The sequence below is a fragment of the Ctenocephalides felis genome, unplaced genomic scaffold (genome assembly GCF_003426905.1).
Source record: "Ctenocephalides felis isolate EL2017-DRISC unplaced genomic scaffold, ASM342690v1 CF-g0.4_SCAFFOLD_01632, whole genome shotgun sequence".
NCBI classification, from domain to species: domain Eukaryota; kingdom Metazoa; phylum Arthropoda; class Insecta; order Siphonaptera; family Pulicidae; genus Ctenocephalides; species Ctenocephalides felis.
This window is the reverse complement of record NW_020537786.1, coordinates 1-20,245: the sequence shown is the minus strand read 5'-3', so window position 1 is coordinate 20,245 and position 20,245 is coordinate 1. Positions and strand designations below refer to the sequence as shown.

General features: G+C 28.6%; 1 protein-coding gene and 1 pseudogene across 1 annotated transcript; one reads left to right on the top strand and one right to left on the bottom strand.

Moving 5' to 3' along the window:
• The first annotated feature begins 462 nt into the window (after window positions 1-462).
• LOC113374189 lies at window positions 463-2,366 on the top strand (annotated as a pseudogene).
• Window positions 2,367-9,670: 7,304 nt separating this feature from the next.
• Window positions 9,671-19,838, bottom strand: LOC113374190 (hemicentin-2-like; the record flags this gene model as incomplete). The annotated part of the gene is made up of 6 exons (XM_026614377.1): window positions 9,671-9,820; window positions 9,903-10,048; window positions 11,913-12,125; window positions 12,776-12,886; window positions 16,922-17,130; window positions 19,706-19,838. Coding segments are annotated over 6 exons (962 nt in total), but the record flags the coding sequence as incomplete, so codon positions are not given.
• Between the last annotated feature and the right edge of the window lie 407 nt (window positions 19,839-20,245).

Here is a 20,245-nt window from a genome sequence, read left to right as displayed (position 1 = left end):
GACCAGTATAATTGATTGAACATAGAGATATTAAGAAATTAAGGGGACAATTCTGGGATAAATTAGAATGGTATTGTTACAGGTATATTATTAAATCAGTTGGTGGTCGCAAATCCTAGACAAATATAGTAATGGCAATGACAATAATTTATGGCTTGCTGTGCGATTAAAAGTTTTTTTTTATTTCTAAAAACCTAACCTCCCAAAACCACAAACGTCAAAATAAAACTTGTCTACACATGCGCGGAGACGTCATGCAAACTGTCAAAAAGTCTGAGACTTTCTTCCAGTTCTTGACAGATGTTTGGCAGTTGACGTTACGTGAATAATTTACGTAATTAGTTAATATTAAATCAAACATGTGATAATAAATAATTTATTCATTAAAATGATTTATAACATATTATCCATTAACAGGCGTATGCACACAAATAATTCATTTTATATAGTTATATAACTAATATTTATAATGTCTACGATAGCACAACATATTGTTAAAGATTTCATAATCAGGTTTACAACACCCGCACAAATTACTAGTAAACAACTATCTAGGTATCTCAGCACAGCGATCGATTCAAAAATTGATTTTTCAAATAATGTCACAAATAGAACCCCTCTAGATGTTCTACAAGGGAAAGTCGATAGTAATGAATTAGCTCATGATGAATATCAATTTAAAGTGGCTCAAGCTTTACAAAGCTTGCACCACGAAATCGAAACGTATCATGAACCAAAGGCCAATGTATTTTCAAGATTATTTCAAAAGAAAACATTGCAATCTCCAAAGGGTTTATATATTCACGGTGCCGTAGGCGGTGGGAAAACATTGCTGATGGACATATTTTTTGAATGTTGTAAGGTAAGTTTGTTCATAACAGTGAAACACATACATATCTTTCTTCTCGATAACCACAAATTATGTATGGATTTATCAAAATAATTTATAAAAATTGATAAGCATCCCAAGCTTTAATAATGACCATTTATATTTTTGCAGTCCTATAACCAATCACAATATTTTCTATAGATATTTATTTTTCTAAAAGATGAATTTGTTTACAGACAGAGAAGAAACGTAGGGTACACTTTCACATTTATGTTAGATGTGCATAAACATATACACGAATTGAAATCACAAATATCAAGGGATTCAAGTAGCAGAAAACCACAACCTTCGATGCAATAGCTCCAGTTGCTAAAACAATTAGTGATCAGTCCTGGCTGATTTGTTTTGATGAATTTCAAGTAAGTCTACTATTATTAGTTATTTATAATGTTGATTTTATGATATATAACATTTACAGGTTACAGATATAGCAGATGCTATGATTCTGAAGACTTTGTTCACAAAACTTTTCCAAAATGGCATTGTGATGGTTGCAACCAGTAATCGGCCACCAGATGATTTATATAAGAATGGCTTACAAAGAGGAAATTTCTTGCCATTTATACCCATTTTGAAAAATTACTGTAATGTTATATCATTGGATTCTGGAGTGGATTACAGAACAAAAGGTTTGGGGGGTAAATCTGAATGTTATTTTATGTAAGCGGTAGTAGTATCAATTTATATAGTTTTTTCAATGATAAATTTACAATGAATTTATTCATTCCAGAAAGGAAACATGGAAGAATCTGATCCTATTGACAAAATTTTCAAATTGCTTTGTTCAATGGAGAATGATATAATAAGACCAAGGATAATCAATCATCAAGGCAGAAATGTAACTTTCAATAGAACATGTGGTCACGTGTTGGATAGTAACTTTCAAGAACTATGTGACAGAGTATGTGACAAATATATAAACTTGATTTGAAATGCCTATAGCCTAACAGAATTTTATGCAACAGCCCCTGGGTGCAAGTGACTACTTAAGATTATCCAAACATTTCACACAATCATAATACGTGATGTACCCCAACTAAATTTAGAATTAAAATCTCAAGCTCGGAGATTTATAAATCTTATCGACACACTATATGATAATAGAGTTCGAGTAAGTTATATGTAGATCTTAACATAAATAAATTTATTTCAGTCTTAAATGAATTTTATAAAATACCTTTAATAGGTAGTGATATCAGCAGACGTGCCATAATGAGTTATTTAGTAAAAAAGCATCCTGAGCAAACATCCGATGAACATCGTCATTTAATGGATGATCTTGGAATTTCCAAAGAATCTGTAAATCTCTTATTTTTACCATATTTTTTGATAAATAACTTGAGATTTTTGCAGGAAAATGCTGGTGCCAGTATATTTACAGGTGATGAAGAGAGGTCTTTGCATTTGATAGAACATTTCTCGCCTCTCACAAATGCAGTCAAGTGAATATTGGCAGATGTGGGAAAAGCACAGATAATTTATTAATATTATTGTTAATAAAAAGTATTATAAAAGTGTTGATATTGTACTTACCTAGGTGACCAGAATACAATTATTTATTGATAAATTATAATTGTTCCTTTTATACTTTCTTTCGTTCTTTTTCATACTATTATTATCTGTGTATATATAAAAACAAATGAATAAAATATAAATGCCGTTTATAAATTCTCATTCTGATAATATCTGGTTAAAGAGTATTTATTCTATAAGAATTACGATGAACAATATAAAAATACTAAGATCAAGATTTAAAACTACAATTATTTTAATAAATTATATACAACTTTCCCTTATGGCAGGGGAGGATGTAACGATTTGCCTTCTAGGTAACGTACTAACACGTTGATTTTCTGGGAAATATGGAATCGCTTCTTTAATGACTCGCCCTAGGCTCCCAGTCTAAAAATTAGAATCGATTTGATTGCTTCATAATTTTATTATTTGGTATGATTTAAGATATCCTATTAAAGTTTTAACTTAAATAATGTTGGTGTTGGTATTAATTTCGCAGCTTATCGACGCGAGGTAAATTTATGAAAAATTAATTATGAATAATTTATAAATCTTTCTAATAGTTGTTTACAGAAGTTTCTATCGGTTTACCTGATTGTCTGTCATGCATCGAATTTTTCCATAATTAGATAAATTTCCACAGCTATATCTAATGGGAGCTTTTTTTACAATCGAAATATGACTTGATGAGTTAGATAATAATACTGAATTGTTGTAATCTAGACAGAAAAAAATCAATAAATACAAAGATAAGTTTACATTTTATAATAAAAAAAAAAAGAGACTAACCTTCTTTATTTGGTATAAGATCAGGATCAGGGTCATCTATGCCTTCATCATAAACGGATGAATCAGAATTATCCTAAATATTGGTGAAATATTTAATTAGCAAATTAATATTAATTAGCTTCATAATCTTTGCATGCAAGTTATAGGTACTTATTAATGGTATTGTTTTGAATAATATTTGGTTATTACCTGTATTCTTGATTTTTGTCGTTTTCCATTAGCAGTCCGTTTATCAGGCGAAACACGACAGCAACGACGTCGAAGCAAATAGCAAATTCCGCAGCACAAAATTATTACTACAGATCCAGTAATTAATAATGCGAATAATAAAGGATCTATAGGAATTGATGTAAAGCTCGCAAATCCACCTAAAACATAAAGGACTTGAATATAAAACTTAAAAATCATTAAAATATATATAATTAATATAGTAAGTATATAACATATACACCATATCATAAGAAATATAATTTTATTTTAATGGTATTGCGAAAAAGTGAATAATAACTTCGAAATGGTGGCAGTAAATGTGTAACATAAATATCTAATAGCATGAATGACATGAAAATTGATTTACTTATTACCTTTTCTAATGGGCTTTTCACTGTATATTAAATTTTTTAGAGTCACAGGGCTACTTCTTCCAAGATCGTTTTCTGCTAAAACAATTACTTGTACCTGAAATTTACATAGTACACAATGAATTAGACAATTTCATTAATACAAGAAAATACCTAATTTAAATATTAAAATTCAAATTGTGGAATTAACGATAATTTTTTTACCTCCATGGCTTCATTGTCAGCAGCAAATGAGTTAGTCATAAGTCCTGGTATTCGAAATACAGGTTCTAAATTAGCAGAAGAATTCACTAAAGTCGTAAATGAATCTAAGGCCAGAACAACCTGAGCTAGAAATCGCTGCTCTAAACCGCCATCGAAACCAGCTTTGCATTGCACAATTTCGCCATCGGCTTCAAGTGTACAGTTTAAGGGCGGACCAGGTGGACCTTAGATTATAATAAAATATTTAATTTAAATATTATTAAAATTCCTACATTGTTACTAAATTATTTTGTTACTCTTAGAACTTAATCATTAAAATATTGCTCAAAATAAATAATAAAATATCAAATATATATAAATGCCTCTTCTTTATAATCTATATAGTAATAAGTTTTCTTTACAAACTATGCCATATTTTAAATCTAAATAATGTATTAAGTGGATTATTTCTCTGTTCAGAAGTATTTGATGAATACTACAAAGGGTATGCCATACAGAATTGGCCCCATCCTGGTATTAAAATAATAAATACGCCATTTTAAAGGTCTTTTTGAAAAACGCCGATATACCAATTTTCAACTTTGTATCTCACCTTATGGCCGAAATATCATTGAAAATATGTGAAAGTGGCCGATTCTGTATGGCAAAGCGCCCATACCCTTTAGCATATAAAAAGTTTATTTATTATATCACATCTCATATGAATTAGTTGTTAATTAATGAATATAATTAGTTAGTAATATTCCTAACCTGGAGGTATAACTTGATACACACAAGGCCTTTTTGTTTCTCCTGCCTCATTATGAGCCTTGCAAGCAAATTGTCCGTATCCTAAATCTGCGACGGGTTTATATGTCAATATACTAGTAGATCCTAAATTTATTTAATAGAACATCAGTTAAAATACTGATAGTAGAGTCGAATAGTAATATGTTCAGAATTTATCTATGTAACAAGAAACAAGATATATGCATGTTACGCAATAGATTTCTGTATTTAATATGGTTTATATAATAAGGCGTTATTCAGTGTTTACCAGAAGAATTTATAAATCGGCCAGGAACTTCACCCATATCTGCAAAAGTCCAACGAAAAGTAATATTCGACTTTGGATGGGCTTCGACGGAACATTTTAAAGAAACGGGAATATTTTCAGGCGCTGCTATTTTATGGACAGAGGTGGATTTGCAAATAGGAGAATCTAAAAGCAAACAAAAATATAATAAAATTTCAAGTAGTTTAAACGATTATTAATTAGAATATAATTATTATTATAAACAGTAAAAATGTTATTTAATGCTTACATCGCACAATTATAGCAACTGACTTGCTTTGTGTTTGTCCCTCAGAATTGTGAGCAGTGCATCTGTATTGCCCCGACGATGCACTACTAATATTGCTCAATATCAGGTCATTACCTTCCATAACTATACTTTTGTCATTGGATTGGATTTCTTTACTCTATATGAAATAGATAATTAATATATTAATGGGTTTTAAGTTAAATGAAACTTATTTTCTTACATTGTGAAGCCAAGTTATTTTCCAAACGCTGGGATTAGCTTTAACACCACATTGTAGAACTGCTTCTTGTCCTTCTGCATATTCTCCAGAGATAGGCGCTCCCAAAATTTTTAATGTAACCACCGGAGGATCTAAGGTAATATAAAATCCAAGTTTTTTTTATTGTTCTTAGATTATAAAATATTGAACAATGTTTCAATCAATTTAAATTGATATAAATTTATATGCTTAAAATGTTTAACTAAACTTAACTTACATTACTGATGGTTAATTTTTTTATTTACGAATGTTAAGGTTGCTCTATTGTTTATACAGTATATATTGAGAGGTATTTCATTAACAAACCATTGCCGAAAGATGTGAACTTTATTAATTATGGTTCAAAAATAAACAAACAGTAGTTTCATACAATAAACAAAACGCATCGTAATATTTACAAATGTGGTATACTCGTACCTCTATGTGAAAAAATAACTAATTAACATAAGCACAAAATAAACAATAAGTACAATTAAATGCTTAAAATGTTGAAAATGTTATAAGTTCAAATATTAAATAGTCACTCAAAAGTTTTTTAGTCTTGTTGTACGTATAATCTGAATAATTTGTTAATAAATTATTTTTAGATGAATCCATAGATTACAAAAGACATTTGTACGTCATATAAAATTTTGCATATATTATTCAAATTTATTCTATATTTATAAATGATATTGTGATAAACGGTATAATTATGTTCAAATTTGCTTAGATATTTAGATAATAGCTTCATATATGGTAATATATTGGATGAAAAATGATTATCCAGAATGATAAAAGTCGACTTCATATACGCAATCATTTTTTAAATGACATAGTGGTTATCGTAGTATCGCACACATCTAAATAAATTAAAAAAACGATAAATAAATAATTTATGTAGCATCATAAATAAGTTTACTGCAAATTATCTTATAAAATTCTGCAAAAAATGTATATCATATTATTTTAAATGGTTGTTTTATCTACAATCTTAAAAATTTACTACACGATAAGTGAGTAAAACTTTTATGATTAGTGCATAATATGCAGAGTTAAATATTTAATCATTTACAGCTTTTGCAAATTTAGCAAAAAAATATTAACTACTTTTTCGTTTATTGGTGTTAACAAATTTAATCTCCAATTAACCTGATTAACAACAACATGATGGAACATATTTCTTTGGTCAAAACACGTATACTACAAATTTACATATTGAATCGTTTTTATACAAATTAATTGCAGCTCTCGTAATACGGATTCTTGATTGAGTCTTTGCAAAAATACTATCATTTTATCATATCAGAATCAGATTTATTTATCTCAATATATTCAAGAATTGAATCAATTATAAAAAATGCAAGGTATAAAAGTCATGTAGGACATACAAATCTACATAACCGCGGTTTAAATATTATTTTAAATTTATTCTAAGTTCAGAATTCTCCAATTTTATGTCTTTGTAAAATTTCACGTCCAGCATATAACACATAGGGACATTATTACGTTTATAGATTTTTTAAATATTTTGTACAAAATTGCAAATGATAGTATCTAATTTAGTAGATAATTATAAATTGATATTCATATTTTTAATAACGTTAAAATATTAAAAAAAATATTGGTATTGATCACTTCTAGTTTTACTACTAAATAGGTTAAATTCATTTGATACAATCTACCTAGAATGAAATATGAAATAAATAGTTAATTATGTCATTAATACATAGACTGAACATTTATTACAAGTTTATCGTGAAGATTAAATGCGAAGAGTATGTTTAATTAATTAGTTAACATATCATGTAATGTGTTTTATACTAATATCGGCATTCGTAAAAGCAGTAAGTTGTTTTCTATTGGAATATTATCACTTGGATCGATCTTGATCAAATTTTTAATTAGGAAAGTTATTAATGTATCTGTCATAGCAAGAACCATAAAAAATATGTTTAGTACCAAATGAGTTATGTTTGGTGTAGAACATCTTAACCTAGTACTTTTCTCGAGAGGGCAACCCAGCGGTCAACCATACTTATAAACTCTATATGTATGACATACGCTTGTTTTGTATGCAGACAAATGGCAATTTTCACTTATACTATATTTAAGACTATACTTATCACTATATTTAAGATCAGTAGGATCAAGGAAAAATTTAATAAAATACTGCTTAAAATCGAGTCGGTCGAGATTGGGATCTAACGCAGAACTAGTTTGGCCTAATTCGCGTTTTTAACCAGAACGCGAAAACAGGCTCTTGTAATGGATTATATCGGCACGTTGCCGAGCGTATAGAAAATTTAATTAGTAATAATCTTCTATATATATAAAAATAAGTCGGGTTTTCCTTCCTGACAAAATAACTTCAGAACGCACGAACCGATTTCGACAATTTTGCATTCTTTGGAAAGGTCTCGGGCTCCGCAAGGTTTATAGCTAAGAAAATTAGCGGTGCATGACATCGTGCCCTAATGCAAATTGCTGGAACTTCACGCACCGTAATTAAAAATTCGAGTAATAAAAATAATCAACAATTGTTTTAAATAATTGCAAATAGATTTTCTTCTATATATATAAAAATAAGTCGGGTCTTCCTTCCTGATCAAATTTTTCCTTTTCAAATATAAAACAAACAAAAAAATTATTCATCTTTCTCACGAAACCATCTGGTGGCGAAACGGATTTCGTCGGGTTTGCTAGTTTATTTATAAAATGCACTTTGTTAATTAAAAATAGCGCTAGCCCACGCTTAAGCCTACTTTTTAATTTACATTATCAAATAAAGCCATTTCACAATGTACATAATTTTACCTCAATTATTCGCTTACATATTTTAATTTCCTTCTCTATTTATTTTGTGAAATGCCGTGAATAAATTAGCAATAAAAGAGTTGCGCGTCCGTATTTCGTTTTGCAGATGACCCGACATGTTGTTTCACACCGAATTTATAATTAATATTGTAAAATATTTTTGACAAACCTTGACTCAAATCTTAATGGGCAGTCGTCTACAGGAGGATCGATGTCAAATTCCAGATGGAATTAGTGGACAAATTGACAGAGGAGAAGATATTCCATGATAAAGGTGATAATTGTATCCAAAATGTGCAAAATAAAAGAAGCAACCGAAAAAATGGTCTCAAAAACTGTGCTGTTAATAATAGTTCAAACAAAATTTTTAAATCATTTTTAAATTTTTATGATGCATTAATATGCAACTATCCTATTTTCCACAGGAGCCAGGTAAATAATTATCCAATCATAGTAATATAGAAAAATGCATACTAAAGTTCAGAACACACAATCCTCCAGATTATATTTTGTAATATTAATAATATATTCTATATATAATAGACATAAAAGTGTTGAAGTATATTATCCAATAATATCAATGTGGAAAACCCGACATTCTACACTAAGATCCAGTACGAAAAATCTTATAAATATATTTTATTAATATAAAATCTTCTAATATCGATTTGTTTTCAAATTTTAGCAGAACTTCATTCTAAAAATAATTCACAGTTTTAAAACTATATGTTATATATTGATAGCTCTTTTACAACCGTTCTATGCAACTTATCATATTGTAAAATGACTAATTCCAATACCATAAAATTTTCTTTTATACATTTTTACTGCTAGTGGCCATGGAATTCCACTAACATTTTATTTTATATACGCTGATGTTAGATTTATCACTTACGTTAAATTTTTTAGCATCTCCGATATTGATGACATTAAAATAAATGAGAGGAATTGGATAAGAATCGAATAATAAAATGCAGATAAAAATATGTTATGTGTTATAAATCACTACTAGTAAAAATATATTGACCTGAAGTCACGACTGGTCTAATTGATTAATCTTAAATGCATCATTATAGAGTATTGGAAATGATTATTCAAATCACATAAAATAAAGTGTTATGTTTTCAACCAAAGCAAAAAAAATCGAAGATAAAAAGCAAAATTAATAATGTATTGTTTTAAGATATTTTTATATCAAATGTAGACCATAAAATATATAATATTGCTGTTTACCACAAAATTTTATTTAAGAACAGAGGATGATCGTGATCGTGAGTAAAATTAATATCGATCAATAAAAGAAAATATGGGGAAGAAATATTAAATATCAATTTTACAAATACTTACATAACACATTTAGAAGCCATTTATCTTCCAGTGTACTATCTGGTACAGCAGGATTATTTGCACGACATGTTAAATATTTTCCATCGTCTTCCATGGTTGGAACGAAGTGCAGAATTCCTAATGTGTCGTATTCATTCTGAAAGCAAATTTAGAAAAAGTTGATTGCAAATATCATGTAGTAGAGAAAATAAATGTTAAAAATTTAGTTTTTCTTTTACCTGTTCACCAATTAATTCCTTTCCTGATTTCCACCATGAGATAATTGCTGGTGGATTCGAACCAGTGGCTTCGCATTCTATGTTCCAGTTACGCCCAGCAGACAATCTTGTTTCTTTATTTAAAATGTGCACTGAAATCGGACGTACTGAAAATATAATGAGTTTCTTAAATTTTTTGAAGATAATATATTGTTATGAAATTTTTAAATTCTATTCGATTGCGTAATAAAAGTAAAAAATCTGTTCACACACACACACATACACATACTTTTTCCAAATTTGGTATCATTCGATTCAGAATGGCTTGAAACGTCGAGAAAACATAAAAGTAGCGATTCGGATTTTTTGATGAAAACATAAACCTCTCCTTCGAGAAGTTAAAAATCATTCGGATTAGAAGTAAAGTTCATTGAGTTGAATACTGTTATTAATATTTTTCATAGTGTTTCAATTTAATTAAATAATTTTTGAAATCAAACCATATCGTGATAGAATTATTTTGTATTCTAATTGCATATTCATAAAATTATACTAAAACAAAAAATATTATTTTAAATATTTTCATACTTGAAATGTTTGTTAATTATAATTATAATCAACACTTTAAGTAATGCATTTACATATGATATTCAATTAAATATTTTACATATTTTTACATCGTAATGTTCACTAGATTCACTCAGAAAATCAAATATGAAATATTTTGTCTATGCAGATATAATAAAAATGGAAAAAAGTACAAAGCGTAAATGCCAGAAATTGTATTAACTAGCTGTAAGTGGAATTCTGTGTTAAGGCAATTAAGGCATCGTGCCTTAAGGCAAATTGCTGGAACTTCCCGTACCAAAAATTATTAATTTTTTAAAAACGATTAACATTTTTGAAAAAAATGTACCTTGAAAAAATAATATTTTTGAGAAACTATATATATGGACAAAAAATTACTTTTTTTTGAAAAAAAAATTTTTTTTAAAAAAAATATTTTTTTTTAATTTTTTTTTTTTTGAAAAAAAAAATTTTTTTTCTTTATTTTGACATATTGTGGAAGATCTGAACTTTTTTTCAAAGCAATCGTACTGATTTAACGGCTAGGGACAAAATATAAAGCGCGTAAGCGCCGCGTCGCTGTCTAACGCATAAGCATTGGTACGGAACCCATAGGAATGTTAACAAAATGTATACTTATTGTTAAAAATCTCTATAAAATATCTGATCATTTGATGTGCATATGTTTAATGATCATTTTTGACCGCCAAATGGCTAATTTTTTTACTTTTTCCTCCATATCTCCGAAACCGCTAGACCTACCTTTATGAAAATTTTATCGATTCTTCATCTTGTCAATACAAGTAAAATGTTTTTTGAATTATTTAAATCGGACGCTCCGTTCTCTTAAAAACTGAGTTACCGTTTTTGGCACTTTTTGCCCCGTATCTTCGGAACGGCTAGACCTGCCTTCGCCAAAAACTAATCAGCACGTCTCCTTATCAATACAAATCGAATGTTTTTTGAATTATTCAAATCGGTTGATCCGTGTTTCCGAAATCGTCGACGAAAATTTGTATCCGCACATACATACACACACATACATACATACACACACACACACACACATACATCCATTTTTTCTAAGGTATGCCAAAATGTTCAGAAACCTTTGAAACGTAAAGATATATAAAAATTTTCATTTTCGATTTTTTTGCGATTACTATAACTTGCCCTACGGGAAGTTAATAAACTGTAATAAACCTGATGCTATTGATTACGGCGTTATTTATCTACAAAAATTAATTTTGCCATTTTGTATATGTATATCGCAAAAGTATTTTCAAAAAATAACAAATCTCTATGCAATTCATTTCATGATAGTATTCGACTATGACAATCAAATGAAATAAATCGCTTCAATTCGATTTAATAGTAATTTAACATTTTACAAGACATTTCTTTTAGTAACCTACTTTCAATAATTGATATAATTTTAATAAAAATAAATTTTATTATATTTACACTGTATATCCAATACGATTGCCGTCGTAGCAGCCTGCACAAGATCCGTATTGGCCGCTTGGCACACCAGCCTGGCGTGTTGCTGCTGTCTGCCCACACCAGGCAGCAGCAGACGGTTGATTGATCCTCCACCAACGGCCGCCGGCCTGGGTAACCAGGATTCGTCCAGAAGTGTGGATTCCATAAACCAAGACAAGCGGGGCGTCGGACGACCTGGCTGAGCAGAATTCGGTTTAGAAAAAGTAATTAATAATTAAGAACTTACAAGGATATTGATATAATTAATAGTTATCCCCTTGGTGCTTATTGAAGACATTCATAAGTGGTTTCAAATTAATTTTGTAATTTTTGATCAAGATAAATGTCCATTGATAAAAACAAGTCATATATGGCAAAGTTTCCAGAAAGCCATGTAAATTATAATGGTCAGTCAACGTGGGAGCGAAAGAACAAATAGATATGACCTAATGATGGTTTGTGTATCTAAAAGATTTGTTATATGATAATTGACTGTGGGAATCTATAATGTAACAGTTGTTTTGTTCATAAAAATATTTGTTATCATAAGCATAATTTGTTGAGTAAAAACTTATCAAAATAAACATTTATTTTATTCATTAATCATATGCGACCATTAGGTAAATTTTGATATTTGAGCGATAAAATGAATTTATGATTGTCTATAGCAATCTTACGAGGCAATACTAAAAGCATCATTTTAAAAAATGTGAGAAATTATTCTTCATGTGGGACATTATTTTTTTTATTGATATAGAAAATTCTCACTAGTATTTAATGATGTACTTTAAAACTCCAGTATTCTGTATAATAAATAAATTATTATGTAATTTGAAATAACTTACCGCCATCAACTTCGCAAATAAGAACTACGTCACTGCCTTCAACATAAGGAGCCACGACGCTACTGCGATTATTATTTCGCCCATCATAAATACGAGGTCTTCCTGGGGGTACTGCAAAAATTTACCAAAATAATAAAATATATAGAAAATAGCAATGAATTTCATACAAATAGTACAATACATTGAATATAATTAAAAATATCCATTAAAAATTTATGCGCATTGCTATATTCCTTGCCTATGTTTGAGATGAATCGTTTCAATATTGATCATCACTATGGGACTATACATATAGATCTACTATATATAGAATAATTATAAAATTTGGATGAAAAAATTAAGAAACATACACGTATCAATAAATTAGAAGACATCCATTACATGTCGTAACATAGATAAACATGTTAATTATTTCTATTTTAGAGCATTTTCTATCAAACCGGTTACGTTAAGTCTCCATTAACACATCGCAACGTCAACATTTATTCCATTTAAAAATTTAAAGAATTATATGTCACTTATATACAGCAATGAATTTAATACATCTCAATCAACCAATTTCCATCGTAGAATAAAGACAATGGAAATTGTAACTGTGGATATTTCTATTAAAGGAATTTCAATTCTGTAACGCAGGATGACTGGTCGTTTATCCGCCTCACCGAATTGTTTTACAAGTAATTGCGTTCGGCAGAAGGAATTGATTATAGATCGAATTGAATATAAAAACATCATGAACATTACAATGAGGTGTGCTTAAGCGTGAAGTAACGCATTATCTTCAATATCCGCCGATGAAATGCAGTATTTGAAAAAAATAAAGATTGGTAAAAAATAGTACTTAAATAAAATAAATGAAAAAATATTTTATTATCTATGCAATGTCACGCATCGACTTGATTGTAGGTGGTATTTTTTTGTTTAACGCACGATTTCAATGAATTGAGTGTGGAGAATAAATCTAATTAATAGTTGTTTTTGTGAAGTATATATTTAGACATATAAAAAACTAATGCTGAAGAAATAGTCACAAAAAAATAGAAAATTTGACTATAAAGTACAAGTTCTAGAGACTATAGTCTTATGGTAGTAAAACAAATGATTAATTTGGAGCCATATTCTTGCAGTGCAAATGTATAAGTTCCATGATAGCCATATAGACCTTGTACTTCATATTCAAATTCTCTACTTTTTTGTGGCTATTTCTTTGGCATTATTTTTTTATATGTCTAAATATACTTCACAAAACAATTATTAATTAGATTTATTCTCCACACTCAAATCATTGAAATCGCAAGAATAAGCTCCAAATGAATAATTTGTTTTACTATCATAAGACTATAATATCAGTTTTGACTGAAATCTTTATACAGTTTGTATGTTTGTACGTCTACTAATCTTTGGACAATAATTTTAAAATATGTTAAGAATTTAACTTTAAAACAACAATCAATTCGACGGCCCTTACAATATCAATTAGTTTCTACGATACTTCTAAATTTGCCAATTTCGATATCAAACAATATTTTGATAATGAAATGCCTACTGATAATATCTGATACTTTTTTTCCAACCGTTACAATTATTTCTTCCATTTTCCATACTTTTTCTAATTTTTGTTCCAAATTATTTTAACATTTTTCTACCCTAAGTATTTTATTACTACAATTATTTTCATATTATACTGCCCTTAATTATTATATTCCAGATATCGGACTCAAATGAAAATTGCGTAACGGATATTTAAAGTAATTTAAAGATTTTTTTTATCATCTGAAGAATCTCAAGATCTACAAGCCTTAATCAAACTATCTCAATATTATAACATTGTTTCTTCAAGATTGTATTACATAATACTAATGTTAGGCTTAATATTGTTTTAGAGTTCTATTTTCCTATAATTAATTCAATTAAGACATTTTATTTTCTTTAATTACTAAATTTAATCCTGATCCGTAATATAAATATAACTATATATCTTATATATAAAAATGGAGCTGTCTTTCAAATGTCCGAATAAAACTCGAAAACGGCTGAATAGATTTGGCCAGTCTAAGTCTTGAAAAATTCGTGCCAATCGTGAAAATTCGTGAAAATGCACTTTTTTGCATATTTTTCTCAAACACGGTACTCTGAAAGATCTCATTTGTATAATTATATACTCATTGGTATTTATAAAACATTTTCTAGGTTATATTATTTTTTATTTATGTTATTTAAATTCAGAACCCAAATTTGGTATCGATCAAATGGACATTTTGTCGAATAATATTTTTCAGTTATAATTTCCCAGAATTTATCGCACAATAGATAGTAATATATGAAGGTCCGGGATTAAAAAGGTCCACCACCGATGTGCCAAATACCAGTAAAGTTAAGCATTGTTTAACAACAATATTTGAAAGTAGAGGAAAAAAGATGTATAGCCAGCTACAACCTTGATTTGAAAACGATAATTTTTGAAATGGGGTAGATAAACGGTAATCTTTGAAAATCCATAATAAAAGTATTTTCTTCAGTTGGTAGTTTTAGCATTAGTTTAAAATTATAATAAGGCTTTAAACCTTTTGCCACCTGCCCGTTACAAGTTAACCCGCATATAGGATAAAAAGGTCTAGATAACAAATTTTTGAAAGCCATCAAAAAAGCACATTTCTACAATGATGAAGTAGAAGTCAGTTTACTGAACGTAGTCAGATATGTGTTCGTTTGATATGTGCTATTTGTTGTGATATAATTGTTATGGTTTTCACAATATAGTTTATATTTGCTCAAAGTCAAATTGGACCTTTGTGTCTCGCCCTGCTCTATATATATACTTTTTATTAAATTTACTTTAATTCAACGAATGTAACTTGAAACTTTTCAAAAAGCAGGTCAAAAAAGAAATACTTAATTCATTTTTTATCTCTCCTCGCAAAAATTTGAAAATTTTGTATAAGCTCAGTAGTATTATTAACAATTATACACAAAATCTAGAATCTAAAAAGAATCTGAAAAACTTGAAACGTAATTAATAAGCCGAAAAACCAAAAAAGACTCGGATTGGATTATACGATGTATTCTATAAAAAGTGTATAAAACTTGCAGTTTGATTGTATTGACAAAATATAGACAAACTAATCGGGTTTGTTGTTTTTATAATACCTCATTGTATATAGCATTCAAACAACACATCCTTATGCACTTAAAGTATTAATATTTTTGATTCTCTAGAAATGGTTTAGAATATACCTTATTTAGCAAAACAACGTTTGCCGGGTCAGCTAGTTATATATATATATATATATATATATAAATGATATAAAAATAGATAAGTTTACGATATACTTTGGATATGGTAAACAATGAAAAATTAAGTAAAAAAATCCAACATGAAGCACGAGTATTATGTTTAAAAATAAAGGGCTATAATTTTCTTTGCTCTCTTGGCAAAAAACTGACTTGCTCAATGGAATAATTCCTATAAAATCCTTAAAATAAATAATAAAATGTTACAAAATCCAAACATTATTATTACACAGACATTAGAGATAATTGAACCATCCAAACGAACTGATTGCAAGTTTTCACAACACATAATATAAGATTAAAAAGAATACAATTAATAGATCTAACATATTAATCAGTAATAAGTTGTTCTACCATATTATTTAAAACATGTATGTGTATATGTAGTCTGTGTAATGTACTTTGTTTATAATTGTATGTATATTTGAGTTTCTTTTTTTTTTCTTTATTATACCAAAATTAAAATATAATTTAGTACACTAATAAAAGGTGAACCACTTTAAAATTTAATATGTTATTTGTCGAACTAATTACTCAATGTCTTTCTATTTAGACAGATTGTAATTTATAAGAAAATGAAAAAAAAAAGAAATAATTGAAAATTTCAAAATATTTTTGCATGTAATATATGGAAATTACTGAAATGATGATTATAATTACTGATTTTCTCACTGTGCAAAAAATGATTTGAAAAAAACAGTTACATATCTTGTAATATTCGGATATCAACTGCTCAATTATTATATCCAATTAATTTCAGGTTCTACAAAGTAGCTAACATTTTCAACACAATTAAACAAAAATCTTCAATCCTTTTACAGTAATTTTACATAACTTTTATTAAATTGCACTTACCGACGACTGTGAGATTGACCAGCGAATGCCTGGTAGGCGAATCGCGAAAATCTACCCGACACCGGTACATCGCCTCGTCCCGGACTCTTGCCCCGTCCAGGAGCAGTGCAGCCGGCTTTGACGCGGTGCGAAAGAACGCCCTGCCTTCCATCAGGTCAGGAGAAGCCCAACGTCGGCCTGCGTCCAGGCGGACACGGCGAGCATCCAGGCTGGGATAAAGGAATAGAGAAGACAAATGTAGTAATGTTGAATTTAATTTGATTTTAATTTATCTTGCTTTAATTTATTTATGCCAAAATGTTCAGAAGGTTTTAAAACGTAAAGATACGAGGTCTGTTCAAAAAGTACCCGGAATTTTCGTTTTTTCAAAAAATATTTATTTATTCGTCTACATTAATGTGGTCCCCTTCAAAGTAGTCCCCCCCAGATATAATACACTTATGCCAGCGTTTTTTTCAATTTTCGAAGCACCCTTGATATTCACTTTTTGATATGTCCTTGAGCACTCTCAGCGATTTTCTTCAATCGAGGAAAACCGCCGTCCTTTCATGGGTCTCTTCAACTTTGGGAATAGGAAAAAGTCACACGGAGCCATATCTGGTGAATTTTTGCACTTTGCAACACTTTATTTCATTTTTTACGCAAAATTTAATACAAATTCTTTGACTTTTCAATTCTTCCATTGTAAAAATCGCCCAGCTCAGAAAAACACGTCGAACCTTAGCGACTACCACAGACAAAGTAAACAGTGAATATAGCTGAAAATTTCATCATACTTTAGGGGCATGTATACCAACACAATTTTGACAATCAGACACTCCAGACCCGCGAAATTTAATTATTAGTAATTCCGGGTACTTTTTGAACACACCTCGTATATAAAAATTTTCATTTTAGATTTTTTTGCGACTACTTGCCCTACGGGAAGTTAAAAATAAGATCACATTCATCAAACTTATTTCAATAAATTCAAAAATATGATATTTTATAGTACAACTAGTATTTACAATTAAAAATATAAGGTTGTCAAATATCTCCCTTCCGCCCTTTTGTATTATAAACCAAGAGCAAAAAAGCGGAAGGGAGATATTTGACAACCTAATATATTAAAACATGAATATAAAAATCATGCAAAAAGCCAAGTTTTATCTTAATGCCTGCTTCATCATCATTTATCAAAAACATACTTTTTATTCGCTTATTTAACATTTCACAGTATAATTAAAACAAGTCGTTGAAGTACATTAAATTGCGTAAGCCTATGAATTATATCGTCTCTAGTAATTATGAATATTCGGCCGTGAAACATCTTATCCAAAATTTATAATTATGATTGTTCATTAGTTTACGCAAGTCGTTAAAAACTGACATCCGATGAATAAAGAGCAAAAATTCTTAATCTTATTACATGTAACACGATCTGTTAGAAACTTATTAATATATCATCAATCTTTCTGTTTGGAATAATTTAAATGTGTTAAAGTGATCGAGAATTGCTTATGAAACTCCTAAGGCAAGTTTTTTTTTAAAGGTCGAGAGGTTAATACGTTAATTGCGAACATATATATTTTTAATGAATGTATTTATACCATTATAACTATTTCTTGTAAAGAAAGATCAAAAATGTTTTCAACAATTTGATTTAATATTTTCTATATAATTTTTTGATTTTAAGATTTTTTAAAATTGCTATTGCTACATCTTATTATTAGTACTAACATATTGTAGCATATTTAGAATGCTTTTCTTATAAATATAGGGAATAGTACATTATAATAAATAACTCGAAATAATATAATACAAATATTTTCTTACGCAATTGCAATTATAATAATGATACATAATTATTCTACTTATAAATATAATATAAAATATGTAAAAGTTTTTGCAAATTAGATCAAAACTTGTTTCTCACACGCCTTGAATTAAAAAAAACGCATCTTTCATTATTGCATGCATATTTAATATCATTTCATATTCAAATGAAAAAATACATAGATATATTCCAATCTTAAAATACCAGTTGTAAAGTTTGCAAATATATTGAATATATTCTTAACATGATAAATATATTCTTAGCTTGATAATAATTAGCACGTTTCTACATGCATTAATATGCTCATTAATTGTCAACGTTAGTTTTGATTAATGCTTTACAATTACTTAATATTCCCATAGTATTTAAATCCTAGTAACATTTATTACATTACATCATAAGAAGAGACCCTGTATCCAAAGTATTTTTTACAATCCTTACAGTATTTATGATGAATAATTATTAAGTGGAAATAGAAATAATAATCACTTGATTGTGTGACTAATCGTGTATGACTAATACTAGTATTCGATATCCTAATTGCGGATGTATTAATAATTTTTTGTAGAGATATCATTGTAAAGTATTATTGATTTGAAATTAATATCGCTTGGGTAAATAAATATAATTATACTAATTTAATTGATAGTTGTCTGTAGAACTATTTGGAAATATAATTAGGTACAAATATAAGTAGGTAAAAATAGAATCAACACAATACGAATCTATTAGAATTGAAATTGAATTATATATTTGATACACTTGATTATAATCGATAGTTGTGTTTTTATCATACTTAACTCTTAACCTTTATAGAATTTAGTTTCAAAATACATAAATGTAATACTAAATTAAAATCGACAACAACTGCTTTTTTGCAGTAAAAATATTCTTTTTTACGATTTATATGCATATGGTACAATATTTATATGCATGCCATTTCGATTGAATAAATTAATTAACCATACCTATAAAGAGGTTGCTGACTTGGTTCCAGGAACCATAACACCATGAGGACAACATCGCCTTCAATTGGTGGTGTCACATCACAAGGAAGAGCAACCTTTCGCCCGAACACTCCTTGAACCTGTGTCACCGGCACTGGATAAAAAATAATTTAAATTTAATAAGATTGAATAATTGATAATCAACATAAATTTATATTTCATTTTTATTTTTTTTCTTTAAGTGGATTTGACTACCTCAAATAATTTGATTTTAATGGAGATCAATTATTTGAAAAAGGTCATTTAAACGGAAACCAATTATTGTTTGCTTTGTATATTTACATAGAGTATGGAATTTACATGAAAATATTATCTATTATTATAACACCTGTTTTTGTTATTCTGAAGCAGAATCTTAATCTCAGAACTTATAAAACGAGTTAATAAAATGAAAAACCATCGATTATCTCTTGAACATATCGCAAGCATACTCATATGAAATTATCATGCATTTAATCAGCAGAACTACCTGCCAAAAACTAAATTGAAACTTTTCGTTTA